The 14,380-nt window shown below is 48.3% G+C and overlaps 2 protein-coding genes across 2 annotated transcripts in view; one reads left to right on the top strand and one right to left on the bottom strand.

The window, feature by feature from the left end:
* Positions 1–5,722, top strand: part of PFDN1 (prefoldin subunit 1) — a 71,106-nt gene extending 65,384 nt beyond the window's left edge. The window contains exon 4 of the mRNA XM_043576005.1: positions 4,865–5,722. Within this exon, the coding sequence (XP_043431940.1) occupies positions 4,865–4,895 (31 nt within the window). The 3' untranslated portion in view covers positions 4,896–5,722. The remainder of the gene's footprint in view (positions 1–4,864) is intronic.
* A 610-nt stretch (positions 5,723–6,332) lies between these two features.
* Positions 6,333–14,380, bottom strand: part of CYSTM1 (cysteine rich transmembrane module containing 1) — a 79,571-nt gene continuing 71,523 nt past the window's right edge. The window contains exon 7 of the mRNA XM_043573408.1: positions 6,333–6,819. Within this exon, the coding sequence (XP_043429343.1) occupies positions 6,713–6,819 (107 nt within the window). The 3' untranslated portion in view covers positions 6,333–6,712. The remainder of the gene's footprint in view (positions 6,820–14,380) is intronic.

Here is a 14,380-nt window from a genome sequence, read left to right as displayed (position 1 = left end):
GCCCCACAGGAAATCTCAGAATTTCACTCCAGAACAAGGCCCACAAGAATGTCGCTGCATCCAGGGCTCTGTGGTTTGATTCCACTAGCGAGTTTCCTAGGGTAAAGGTTTTGAGGGAGATTGCTCAGCAACACACAAAAATGCTGCAGCAGATGCGTTCCTGGGACTCCTGCTGGAAGGTGTGGGTTTAAAAGGCCTCCGGAAGTTTACACAGCAGTCATAATTCCCCTGGAGCTCCTGGCAGCCCAGGCCAGTCTCAGAGCATTTTCTCAAGGATTTCCAATTCCAGGACATGGGAAATTGGGATAGCTTGTTTCATAGTTTCACAGGTTGGTTTGATCAAGGGGCCTGAACCTTAGGACCTGTTCTGTTTATGGAAGCCAAGCCTTTGATTTTCCCATGGACATCAGGGAGGGTTGAGTTTTAGACCTATGTATACCTAGGGGCAGAGGTTAGAAGGCAATGCCCCAAACTGAAAACCATCTTGAAGGAGATGGTCAGTTTTTACCTTTGCTTGCTCTGTTGGTGATCCTCATTCCAAGTTGTGAGGGAGAACTACAAAGCAGCAGTGTGTATATAAGTAAATCAGTAAGTACTCATTTCCGATAATAAATGTACTTTTTTCAACAAGTATTGAGTTCCTGTCTTGTAGCAGCCATTTTTCTAGACACTGGGATTATAGCAGTGAACAGAACAGAGTCTTGCCCATGATCATGGACATTCCTTTCTTGTAAGGGAAGACCCACAAATACTGCTTCTTCCAGTGGTAACAGGCTATGCATGCAAATCAGGGTGGGAATAGGGAGCGTGGAGCTGCTGTGTAATCACAGCAAGAAGCATTTGAGAAAGGGCTGAAGGAAGTAAGTGAGCAAGTGCTGTGGATATTTGGGGAAGAGTGTTCCTAACAGAGCCAAAGGGCAAACGCCAAGCAGGAGCATGGTGGTGGGTTGGAGGGGCAGTGCGTAGTCGGAGGTGGAGGCCAGTGTTGCTGGAGCTGAGTGGGTGAGAGGGAGTTGAGGTCAGAGTCTGCAGAGAACAAGTCTAAACATGGCTTTTCAAAAGGGCTTTGCCTTCTACTTTGAAATAGGAAGCCATTGGAGCATTAAAAGAGGACTCAGCACTGTGCGAAGAAACTGAAGAGGATCAGAAGGCAGAAGGGGGGCATAGTTAACTCTTGATTTAGGTTTAGGTCACGATCTTATGGTTTATGAGATCAGACCCCACACTGGGCTCCGAGCTGAGCATGGATCCAGTCTGCTTAAGATCCGCACCCCCCCGCCCCCGTCCCTTCCCTGCTCACGCGTGTATGGTGGTGCACACTCTCTCTCTCTCAAAATCAACTTGGGAGACCACTTAGGAGGTTATTTATTAAGGTCAGATTATGGATACATTTTGAGATAGTGCTCATAGGATTTGTTGGTTGATGTCAGATGTGAAAGAAGGAAGATTCAAAGGTGACACCAAAGGTTTTGAGCATTTGCAAGAATGGAGTTGTCATCTATAGAAGTGGGGGAGACTGGGGTCCACAAAATTTCTGGTTTGGTGAGTTTTAGGAAGAAGGTGTAGAAATTTAAGAAAGAAAAATTTTTGACTTAATCAGTTTCCTTAAGGTTTTGCGTCTTTTCTGTCTCATTTTTATTTGGATCATTTCTACCACAATTTTTTTGGGAGAAGTACAGGTCCCGACATACTTTTAGAAATTCTTACCCAGGCCTCTATGATTCAGTGTGGTCGGAACGTGTGAGTACATAAGAACTTTGGGTAGACTTGTTCTCTGGGGCATCCCTCATTTCATGGTTTCCTGGGGCTTCTTCACAAATTACTACAAACTGGGTGGTTTATTTTTTAAAGTTTATTTATTTAGATCGTGAGTGTGCACATGAGTGGGGAGGAACAGATAGCAAATTCAAAGCAGGCTCTGCACTGTCAGCACAGAGCCCAGTGCAGGGCCTGAACCCACAAACCGTGAGATCATGATCTGAGCCTAAACTAAGAGTGACAGGCTTAACTGACTGAGCCACCCAGGCGCCCCATAAACTGGGTGGTTTAAAACAATAGAAAATTATTCTCTCACAAGTTCTGGAAGCTAGAAGTCCAAAATCAAGGTGGTGTGGGGTCACCCTCCTTCTGAAGCCTCTGGAGAAGAATCCTTCCTTCCTCTTCATAGCTTCTGTTGCCGACCCTTCTTGGCCTTCCTTTCCCTTTCTGCCTCCATCAAGGAATGGCATTCGGTCTGTGTCCCTTTTGTCTTCATGTGGCCTTATAAGGACACTAATTATTGGATTTAGGGCCCACCCTAATTCAGTATGACCTCATTTTAATGTGGTTGCCCCTGCAAAGACCCTATTTCCAAATAAGGCCACATCCATGGGTCCTGGGGGTTAGGGCTTTAATGTATCTTTTTGTGAGACAGAATTCAACACACATCACATACTCTGATTCAGGTTTGATTGTGAAGGTCTTCTTGGCTTAGGTATCTTTAAGGATGAGACAGAAACTACTGAAAAAGTTAGAAAACAGTTCCCTCTGTGTTAGGGATGACCCATCTGGTAGGATGAAATAAAAATTGTATTTATTTTTTAAATTCTTAAAATAAGTTTTATTTTGAGAGAGCAAGCAAACGAGCGAGCATGAGCAGGGGAGGGGCAGAGAGAGAGAGAGAGTCCCTAGCAGGCTCTTGCTGTCAGTGCACAACCCGATCCTGATCCTAGGATCAGGATCCCGTAGGATCCTCATGGGCCTTGATCCTACGAGCCATGAGATCGTGACCTGAGCTGAAACCAAGAGTCAGACACTTAACATACAGAGCCACCCAGGTGCCCCCGAAATAAAAAATTTAATGTGCAAAAAGTTTATTTATGCAATTAAAGATTTCAACATAGACAAGTTTATTTTGCGTTATTTTTTTGAAACTTGAAGACTTTAGGTTATAAAGTGGTAAAAATCCTGAAAAAAAAAATCATAGAACTGTAAGTGGAAGATAGAAGGAAGAGACATAGAATGATGAATTTTAAAGATAAGAATTTTAACCTGAATTTGTCCAGAGGCCTGTACAGTAGGTAGAAAAGTTCTGGCTGATGTTCCAAGTTTAGTTTTGCCAGCTGGGCAGCGAGTTGACGGAGATAGAATGCAGCAGACCTGATGGGTCCCTGGGCATCAGCTGATGCTGTGGGAGCACAACCCCGCTTGCCCCACTGGCCTTTTCCTTAGATTTCCACAGGGCTGGGAAGGTGCCCAGATGGTACATGGCCCTCACTATTTAGCTCCTGCTCCCCTTCTGTGCAACACCCAGTACGTGTACATTCTTCAGTGGTGTGTCAGGAGTTATTAGTATTTCCCTCTTTAAGTCACCACATGTAAAGTCTAGGGATTGTTTATCAAAGGAACTTTGAGTTCCCATTCTGATATCACACTGATAATAAATTCCTTAGCACCAGCATACATCTGTGGCCACTGTGAGTTTTATGGAGCTCCTATTGTTTGGTAAGGAATGAATGGTGTGCAAGTTGGACAAATTAGAGAGGAGTAGAGAGATATGGCTCTTTCTAACCTTTAGGAGATTTCAAGTTAGGAGAAGCCAGACGGGAATTAGAGGCTCAGATAAGAACTGATAAAGATGCCACAGCATTGGAACCTATAAGAAAAAGTCCCCTGTTGCATTTAATAAATATCTGGACAGAGAGTGGGAGAAGTTAGACACAAGGATATGTAGAGGGGCATCAGAGATTTTAATGGTGACGGCCTCAAGCCCCAGAGGCCTTCATTTTGATTTTCCTGCCTCGGTGGTTTGGTTGGGCATCAGTTCCCAAAGAAGGCCTGTCAGGCCAGGCTGCTCACTTGTTCTCTGGCTCAGTCTTTCCCAGGTCATATGGGCACTTGAACGGTCAAAGTGAATCCACAGCTGCTAGGGTGTAGGGGTGAATGAGAGAAGGGTACTGGATGCATCTAAGCTGTCTGGGTCAGGGCTTTGCATTACTGACTCCAGTGTGGCTTAGTCACATGCACCCTTAGGAGGGGATTATTTTGAGTATTTCTGAAAAAGGGAGCCTCATTTCATGTCAAGTGAAAATGCAACCACAAGTATGTCCCTAGGGGAGGGACCAGTGGTGAAGCCACCATGTTTTTGGGGTGACCACAGGGCAAATAATGTACAGACATCATTTCCTTTGACTAATCTTTTGTAATCCTGGCCCAGATGTGGCTCCTGAAAGTAGTTTAAGTTCTTTGTCTAAGTTGAGATTTTTAATTTAGGACCCAGATGGGGTAGGGAGGTGAACGTCCAAAAGGTCTGTTTTACTCAGTGTGTCACTGTCCTGGATTCCTGGCAGGCAGCGGTTTCATTAGAAAAGCAGATTTCATCCTGACTCATCTGCCTCGATGAGACGTGTGATACAACTTCTTAGCACTTGTGCAGCCTGCCCTCTGGACAGAACGGAGGGTGCCCAGTCCATTCTGCAGCAGTGGCAGCTACAGGCGCCTGGCCTGGGCTATGGAAAACCTTGAGAGACAGTCTGTTATGCGGCCGGAGCTTTGTCCTGGAATTTCCTGGCCTTTGTCTGTCTGGTATAACTTCATGTACTGAGACGCCTGTTTTGAGTTCACTTCCTTCTGGGGGAAGAGTGCAGCTGCCTTCCACTGAGCATTTCTGCTTCCTGCACCAAATAACTTGCCCCTCCCTCCCTCATGTCTGTGGGCGGGATGAGGGGAGCACTCTGGGCAGGTGTGTTTGTACCAGGCCCCCAGAAGACAACATGCTAGTGGAAGACACTGTTCACAGAGGAGAAGCCATTACCATTGGGCAGAAAAGCTGCATCTGCCAGCCTGGCCCATACCCCCTAACCCTGGTTTCTTTGTCATACTACAGCAGAAAAAATCCTACCTGGAGCGGAGTGTGAAGGAAGCTGAGGACAACATCCGGGAGATGCTGATGGCACGAAGGGCACAGTAGGAAACCTCTAGTGAAAGCTTCCTGCCCCCTTCTACTCCTGGCAAGGGCAGAGGGGCCCATGTGGGGAAACATCCTCTCTTCTGCCCTGATGGACTTTGTATTTGAGTGATCTGGTAACCCTGTGTTTTCTACTTCACCCTGATCCCCTTTTCGATCCTGGCTCTGCCTGCCACCCCTGCCCGACATTCTTCTCCCCTGGGGTGTGTCACGAACACCCAGGAAAGATGGGGGCCAGGACAGATAGGGGAGCTCTGCCCAAACCTACTAGTTACGCTGGTTAGACCAATAAAAGGCATCTGTTCCCCCCACCCACTCTAAGTCTGCCTTTCTTGAGAACTGAGGGCCAGAGGCTTTCAACCTCGGCTCCTCCCTGACCTGTCCCCCTCCAGAGCATTGGCTCTGTTCCTTTCGCATTGAAGCCTTTCCTGGTTCTTTTTTTTCCTTTCTGTTCCTTTGAGTAAATCCTACTTCTGAGCTTCCATGCAGATCAGGAAGAAGGGAGACCAGGGTATAACTGAATTTAAGTGAACCTTGGTGGCATTCTGCCTAAAGATTCCTTCCCTGTTTCCTCCCACATGTTCCATACGAAAATGCAGTCAGGCTGTCTTCCGGTGGACAGTACAATCCTCAGGCCTCCTAGAGGCTTAGGGGCAGTGGTGTGCTGGAGCTGGCTTGTACTGGCTCTGGAGAGCCAATTATTAAAAATCAAGTTATGTAAATATGTAATCCTATTTAAAACAAGGGTAATAAATATTCAGACTTGTCCCTTCCTAATTACTAAATCTGGCCATTATCTGTTTCTGAGGTTAACAGTCTATCGCAGCTGGATGATGGAAATTGGTGTATTCCTGTGCTTTTCTTCCCAACTCCACATCAAGTTGGTAGCTTGAAATCAGCTATTGTGGGATCATTTACTCCACAGTAATCAGGTGATGGACAAAATATGGTTTTAAAGACAACTGGTAGTTAAATATTTATAAGCACCTCACTGCTTCAGAGTGCAGGTGGGCAGGCCGAGATCTGTCAGCTGTAGCCTCTCAGGGCCAGCTGACGGATATTGACTTGCTGTTATGGCGGCTCAGCGCCACCCTGTGGCCAAAGCTGAGATGGATGTGGGTGTGGGTGTAGAGGGAGGCGTGTGACAGCAGAAAAGAAGGACTATGGAGCAGCCCATAGTTACCGAGAGGTCCTTTTCCTAGGCTCTGGGTATAAGCACATAACAGTTTGGTGAGCTTATCTCTTGAGCAGGACCAGGGAGAAAATGCTAGCCTGGTGAGAACCTGTCTTCCTAATAGCACCTACCCACAGTGGAATAAAAAGGCAAATAGACCCCTCCTGGCGTACAAACCCAGGGCTTGTATCCTGTCTGGAATAATTCAGATGGTTGAGGTTTAGACCAATTTATTGAAACATACAGGGTGTCAGCAGAGAAATCATTCAGTGTGATTACATCATGTCACTACCTTGAATGTATAATTTTAAAATTATATATTTTATAACTAAGCCTTTGGCCAAAAAAATAAAAGTCATTTAGCACATTTGTGAAAGGCCAATAAGAAATGCATTTTGAACATTAAAAAGATAAAGTCACTGAATTAAACAGCAGTGCAACCCCTGCTAATAATCTAGAATCCCACTGTGTTGAAGGTAGAAATGTCTGTGCAGAGCTAGTCATTTTCATTTATTTCAGCAATCAGAAGAGATGGGGCAGGCACACCTGTTGAAGGCGGTGGCAGAGCTGGCAGGACCGGAGGGCTGGTCAGGTCAAGTGAGCATGTCCCAGAGACAGCAGCAACAGAGTGCAGTCCAGCAGGCTGTGAGGCAGGTGGATGGGCCCAGGTCATCCCGTCTTTGGTCTTCCACCACATACACTGGAGGGGAAGTAGAGAGAGGGTGAGACTGAACTGGCACAAGCCCTACAGAGCCAGTGCTGACCAGACCAGATGACTGGAGGAAGGGTGGCTTAGTTCCTCAGCTACTTTGTCTCCTCTTCATAAAGACTTTTATCCCCATAGGGACAGGTACTAGGGAACCAACAAAGTGGCCTCACAGCAAGGCAGCCAGAGCAATAAGAAGTGTCCATTACTGTCCAGCCAGAGTTGGCTAACCCTGCTCTGTTTATAAACCAGGCAGCACTATGTCCTGTGCCTAAGATATGGCTACGCCATTTCCCCAAAAAAATCACCTAAAAAGGAACTGCAGGCCTTAAAAGAATAACCCAGAATCCTCATCTCTCAAACCTGGGCAGTGCTATCAGAATGTCCCCCAGACTCTTAATTTTCACACAGAGCAGGAGGAGGCAGGGGTAAAGACCTGGTCAAGTGTGAGGGATTTTCTCAGAATGGGGTTGGAAATCTGAGCCCTGTCAGGGCTCAGTGCTCCATTAAGAAATTTGCATGCTAAACAAACTCACAGGTCTTGAAGGACCCCAACCACCCTTTACCAGTCAGCAGACTTGTAGCCGACATCACCCTCTCTTCCTGTAAGCACATATTTTTAAGATGGCTGATGGTCAGCCTTGGCCTCAGAGGATCTGTGGCCACTTGTAGGAAAATCTCAAAACCGCAGCCACCGCAAAACTCATTTATAAGCAGTGAGGATTTTAAACTTTTTCAAAGTTAATGAATCTTAGAAATTAAGTTGGTCCTTCGGCAATCTTCTTTCAGTTCTATTTTTGTTTACCTATTTTTATGCCTCCTCTCTTGGCCAGTCCTCTCCTTGGAGCCTGGCATAGTAGCTACAATACTCCAGGTCAGTAGTGAGGTTCTTTTTGTTTTTTTTTAATGTTTGTTTATTTTGAGAGAGAGGGAGAGAGAATCCCAAGCTGGTAGCACAGAGCTGGATGCGGGGCTCGAACTCCCAAACCATGAGATCATGACCTGAACTTAAATCAAGAGTCAGATGCCTAACTGAGCCACCCAGGAGCCCCAGTACTGAGCTTTTCCAAGCTGTCCCATTGAGGCGGTGCCATCCACAGGCCTCTCTTTCTCCTGTGGCACAACTTTCAGGTCAGCTGCTTTCATCTGACCTGGCTCAGCAACACAAGCAACACTGTTCTCAGGTCTGGCAGACAATACCCAGCCCCGGGGAAAGCCTAGTGAAAGAGAAGACAGCCCATTTATAAGGTGCATTACCTGATTTAGTCTTAACAGTAGTACCTGACTATAGATAATACCATCATTCCTATTTCACCGGTAAGAAACACAAGGCTTAGAAAAGTCTCTTGTTCAAGCACACATTATCACCTGAGGCAGGCACAGGGTCTGAACCCAGGCCTCTGGCAAGCCAGGATAAGCACAGGACTGAATGGGCTCGAGGACGCTCTTCACACCAGTCAGAGCCCACCCCACCCATGAAAGGCCTGGGCAGTCCGGACCCGGGGGTCACCTCGGCAGGAAAGTCCTAGGCAACAGCTTTCACCTGCTGTCTGCCTAGATGACCTGACCCAAGTCCCTGGCCTCCCCTGATCCTGCAGTGGGCAGCTTCCGACAGGGAAACAACACAACTAGGTGCAGACACCCTGGAATAATTCCTTACCATTTATTGTCCCTGCTGGAGGGCTGGCTCTGCTGCCTGGGGACAGAAGGACCCTCTCTCCTGCCAGTTTTACAACCAGTCTGCTTAATGCAGTCCTGAGACCCAGCCCAGTTGCCATGTGAGAGGTCCTGCAGCCTCTCTTCAACTACCATTTGTTGAGATCACAATTGTGCTGGGACCTGTGCCAAGGGCCTTCTGTATACAGTACCACTCAGTGTTCACAAACCTGTGATACAGGTATCGGGACACCTGTCTTCCTCACTGCTTTTCCTTGGCCCTGTGCCTACTCCTGTTTTACCACAGAGCTTCATCAGGGAAATAAATGTCCCGGACTTGCTTCCTCTAACACCTTTGTCCTTCAGTTTAGTCAAGTTTGTCCTTGCCAAGCCTTCTTTCATATGACAAGCTCCAAAACCTGGGGCAATACTCACAGTGTTTATAGAGGGAAGAAATCAATCTGGCTACAGGACAGAACACTTCAAACCAAAGGGCTGTGTCAACCTCAGGTGGGGCAGTTGGTGCTGGTGCATACGTTAGAATCCCTGTCAGTTATTCCCTGGATTACCAAGTCTTCCAAAGCCCTTTTGACCTTCTCTTTGCCATTAGCTGATGACAGAACCTCTGACCCCAAACTATTGGAAAAGTAGGGGGAGGAAGAGGGTGTGGAGAGTAGGTCTGGTGGTTGGAGTGGCCCAGGAGAAAGCCCTTGAGGCCTCACAGTTCCTCCTGGCACCCCTCCCCCATGTGGTCCAGGAATGGCATACAACTGTATCTTTGTAGATCCCCTACCTACATGGCGGGTGTGAGGTCCTGCATGTCCAGAGGCTGCCTCCTGCACTGAGCAGCATGGCCCAGTCAGCCCCAGGACCACCCCACCCCACCCCACCCAGGGGGCCTTACTGCTCTTCCCCTACTCTGCCCCTCAGTGGATCCATCTGCCCGGGAGCTCCTACACTGCCCCGGATGACTGGCCAGCTAGTATGCAGCCCACTCTGCCCAACTCCCTGGGTACTTGAAGCCAGGGGACTTGTGTGCACTGAAGCATCACTGACAGTGCTGGTCACCAGGCAGGAGCTGTGTCAAAGACGATTCTAACACAGGTGTTCATACCCCCCTGGCAACTGGCCTCTACTGGCAAGCAGGGTATAAAAAGGGGGCAGCACCATGGTTACACAAGATGTTAAACATTAGAGGAAGCTGGAGGAACAGTACAGAGAAACTGTACCGTCTCTGCAACTCCTGGACCAACTGGAACATTGCCCTTCCAGGCAGTTCAGCAGTCTGCTCAGGTTGGGAGGCAGGTTCTGGTGCCTGTAGGTGCCCCTCAGATTGAGCTGCTTCTTACAGATCATATGCCTGCCCTGGGGCCAGCCTGGGGCCAGGGGCTGGGCTCTACCTTTTTCTGATGGATGCAGGCAGGGCCTTATGGACTGGCTTATGTTCACCTCAGCCAAAAGGCCAACCCTCCCCACTTGCATTTGGTATCTCCCTGCCAATGCCACCAAACTCCTACCTCTGACCTAGCCCTAGGGGTTCCCCTCACCAGCTTCTCTTACTCCCAGATAGCCCTTTGGCAATGACCCTCAATGAGGAGCAGCTACTCAGAGCTTTGCCACCTGAATCCAAGTGCAGAAGTGCTGTGTGCTTGATGGTAGTGAAGGGGGTTGGTGGAATGTGCAGGGAGGGGTGTACATGCACACAGGTGTGACCCCAAGACCCAGAACACGTCAGAAAGGCCTAGGTTAGTCTTGGGTGCAGGGTGTCTTTGGAAGGAGCTGAGTAGCTTCTAGGAAAGTCTCCCACCAACCTTTCTTGACTCGGTGCCGGAAGCAGTTGAAGACAGATGGAAAACACTTGGAAGCATGCCTGCAGCCCCCCATGTCCAACAACCTGCCCACCAAGCCCTGGGGTCTTTTCCAGAGTCACCAGACTCACCAACCAGCAGTCCCAAGTTTGGGACTACTGTATTGTACAAGCCTCGTGGGGCCATTCACGTGCTACTCAGAAACCTACTTCTGGGCAGCAGTGGGCATGTGGAGCGCCAGGCAGAAGGGCCAGGGCAGAGAAGACCTGCAAGAAATTTGAGCAGAGGCCTTCTCAGCTAAAGGCTCCAATTCCTCAATCACCCCTGTCCTGGAATCTGAAACCTTCACTTGGCACAGCCCAGACATTTTAAATGATTAATCAAGCGCTTTGAATTGGTGATACAGTCTTATTCGGCCCTCCCTTTTTGTGTGTGCATCTGTAAACAGTCCCAACCTGGGAGAGATCATAAGGAGAAGCAAACAAAAAGACTGGAGTCTCCCAGAGAGTTCTCATGTCTGGGCCTTTTAACACTCCAGCAATTAGGAGGCTGCCCCCTGGCCTCACAGCCCACATCACTGATGGACACCCAGGACTGCTCCTCAACCACTGAGACTACCATGGCCACTGGAGCTCCCAGGAAGTGCCCTCAGCAGAGATGGTGGCTTTGCCAGAGGCAGGAAGCCTGTAGTCTGTACTCAGCTGCCCTTGCCCAATCTTGAGAATCTAGACCAACAGAAGGCAGCCAGTCTCCCAGGAGGTATCAGACGATGCCAGAAGAGCCCTCCTACTGCTCACACCAAAATCTTTAAGCAATTTAGCAATGAGCAAAAATCTCAAGATAGCCATAGGGATGGATCCTGTTCCTTGCAAGCAGCAGAGAGGAAAGCACACAATTTGCTGAGGACTCATTTCACCTATCCTTAGATGTGCATGTGCAGCAAGATTATTTATTACTTGGCACACAGGGATGCACGGGTGAGAAAAGATGTCTCAAAGGCACTACCACTGTGCCACCTGCTCTCAGAGCCCAGGTACGTATGCTGAGGGGAATGGTGATGGGTGAAGGGTGATTAGAAATGGTGAAGGCAAATGAGGGGGTACAGTTTTCATTGGCATGTCAAGGTTAAGAGCAGGAAAGGTTGGGAAAATGCCTACTTTCGTCTTCCTCCACAGGCAGGATGTGGGTCTGGTACGGCCAGACCTGGCTTAGGCTCTGCAATAGCAGCTGTCTTTGCGGGGCTAAGCTCATGACGTCCCCAGGCCTCTCGGCCCACTCTGCTCCTCACGCCTCCTCCTCCTCCTGCGCCTCTAGTTCTGGCAGCCCTGTCTGTGAAATTAAGTCTTCCAGGATACCCACGCCAGGTGCTTTGGTATGGGAGACAACTGCAACCAGTTCACCCACCCACCCACCCATGTAGCTACTGACTGCCATCCAAGTGCCCATGAAGCCCATCATCCATCATTCTTTAGGCATCGAGTGCCAGGTGTGTATGTGGATTGGTACAACAAGGTGAGAGAGCCTGCTGACCTCCATGAAGGCGGGTGTTTGGAGATCTCAGAAGTGCACTTGCCACCATCCTGTGAAGGAAGCAGTGGCTAGACAAAACCAAGATGGAACCTTCTGAGTGACAAGGGTCTAAGGAGCCCCAGTCCTCCAAGCCCCCAACCCCCTGTGGTTCAGTCACCAGGCCAGCATGCTAGCCCTGTCCACCTCCCTATCAGTCGCATAAACCACAGACCTGATAAAAAAATTTTTTTCCATAAACCACAAAAACAACCACATTTGGACACATTGTGCCCGTCTGACAAGTAGGACTGCAGTGCCACCACCTCCTGTGGCCATTGATCCTTGGGGATCAGGTTGGCCAGTTATTTTGTGGCAAAAGAATGCTGAGCTCAAAGAAGGGAAATAACTTGACTGAGGTCACAGAATGAATGAAAGGCAGGTCATGGCCTCTCCCCCGGCCTTCCTGCCTCCTTTGCGAATCAGTTAGGCTCACTTCAAATCAGATAGGAAGCCTGGCTCCAAGTGACCTGAAATGTGGCTGTGTATGGAGGGGTGAAAGGCCTTTCTTTGGGCCCTGCTCTCCCTCAAAAATCCACGGCCTGTGTTGGGAGAGCAAGATCTAGTCCTTGCCCTGTTCCAGACAGAGTGTGTCCCCAAGATAGTCGAGTCCACTACTTCAGAACGACGTGGTCAGCAGTTGACTGACTAGGAGGCAGAGTGAATTTCAGGGACCTTCTTCACACTTGAGTTTGCAGTCCCCAGGCAGGCAGGCAGCAAGCGGGTGTGCTGGCGCAGAGGGAGGTGCTTCCAGGGGGTGGGCAAGGAGAGATGACTGTTCTCTAAGGACAGTGGCTGTGTACATGGGTTCCAGTGGGGCAATGACCAAGTTCCAATCCTGAAGCTGCCGCTGACTGGTTGTGTTCTCTGCGTCCCAGTCTTCTCACTTGCAAAATGAGGGAGGGGGCAGTAGTATCTAAGAGTCTAGGTTTTCTGACAAAAACATAAGCAAATAAAGTGCTTGGCCCAGGGCCTGGCATCAAGCTAAAGAGGGAAGAGGACTTACGTAGGAGCCACAATAAGATGACGTCCTATGGAAGAAATCACCGGAAATCTAGGTTTTCTTATTCTGGGTCTCTGTGCAAGCAGGGGCTCCTCCAACCAATCCACATTCACATTGGGGTGTGTGTGTGTGTGTGTGAGTGTCCCCAAGTCATCACAGGAAGACAAAAGCAGGGACACTGGCAGTCACTGCAAAGCACAGCTGCTCAAAGAAAAGGGGAAATGGCCAGAGAAGAGGCAAGGGGCTGTGTATATGCCTGGGGGCTAGGGAGGCAGAACACTAACACCTCAGCTGTTAAGACCCCTCAGAGACCAGAGAGGGTGCAATATTTGGAAACATTTCATTAGTACATTTGAGCATTTGCCTGTTAGATAGGAGGAGTTTGTGGCTGTCATTAAGACAATGGGGACACAAAGGTCCACAGAAGAACAGGATATGAAACAATATGAAACGATGGTTAAGGAGGAAAGGATGTACACATTTAAAAGACTAGGAGTTGGGAAGCCTGAGTTTTTCTTTTTTCTGAAGACAGCCAAGAAACTGGGGAGGGGACTGAAGGTCTCTAATGGGAAGGAGTAAACAGGATGACAACACAAGCAACAGCCGATTCCTTGGCACCCCACTCTTCCACTAAAAGTCTGTACCACTGCCTCAGATCAGGAGAACCATGGGCATGAACAGGGGAAGAGGTCTACAAAGATCAAGTTGTGAATGATGATGGCTGACCTGCCCAAGCCCTTCAATGTTCTGGTTGTCTTTTCCTAGCCACTATTATGTAGACCACACCTCATTTACTGCCAGACTTCAGAAGACACTACTATAATCAATCATAACCCAGGGCTTTAACTCTGGAATAATCACCACACAGCTAATGAAGGACGAGGCTGCCTTATGTCATTAAAGGTTATATAGCACCAGGGGCGCCTGGGTGGCGCAGTCGGTTAAGCGTCCGACTTCAGCCAGGTCACGATCTCGCGGTCCGTGAGTTCGAGCCCCGCGTCAGGCTCTGGGCTGATGGCTCAGAGCCTGGAGCCTGCTTCCGATTCTGTGTCTCCCTCTCTCTATGCCCCTCCCCCGTTCATGCTCTGTCTCTCTCTGTCCCAAAAAAAATAAATAAACTAAAAAAAAAAAAAAAAAATTTTAAAGGTTATATAGCACCTAAGAGCAAGCAATATCCTTTAAAAAACTTTTTTTAAGTTTATTTTGAGAGAGAGAATCCCAAGCAGGCTCCAAGCTGTGAGCACAAGAGTTGGATGTGGGGCTCCATCTATCAAACTGTGTGAGATCATGACCTCAAGTGAAATCAAGAGTCACACACTTAGCTACCCAAGCCACCCCATGCAATCTCATTTAAATACTCATCAGGCCCTGTAACGATCTAAAGATTTAATGCAATTGTAATAATAATAAAAAAAATCCCATCACACCTTTTTTAAACTGATTCTAAAATTTGTAGAAAGGCCAAAGAACTAGAATAACTAAAACAATTTTGACAAAGTTGGAGGAGTTAGACTATCTTAAG

The sequence above is a fragment of the Prionailurus bengalensis genome, chromosome A1 (genome assembly GCF_016509475.1).
Source record: "Prionailurus bengalensis isolate Pbe53 chromosome A1, Fcat_Pben_1.1_paternal_pri, whole genome shotgun sequence".
In the NCBI taxonomy this organism is placed as follows: domain Eukaryota; kingdom Metazoa; phylum Chordata; class Mammalia; order Carnivora; family Felidae; genus Prionailurus; species Prionailurus bengalensis.
Note: the sequence above shows the minus strand (reverse complement) of the source record. Positions and strands in the feature narration are given on the sequence as shown.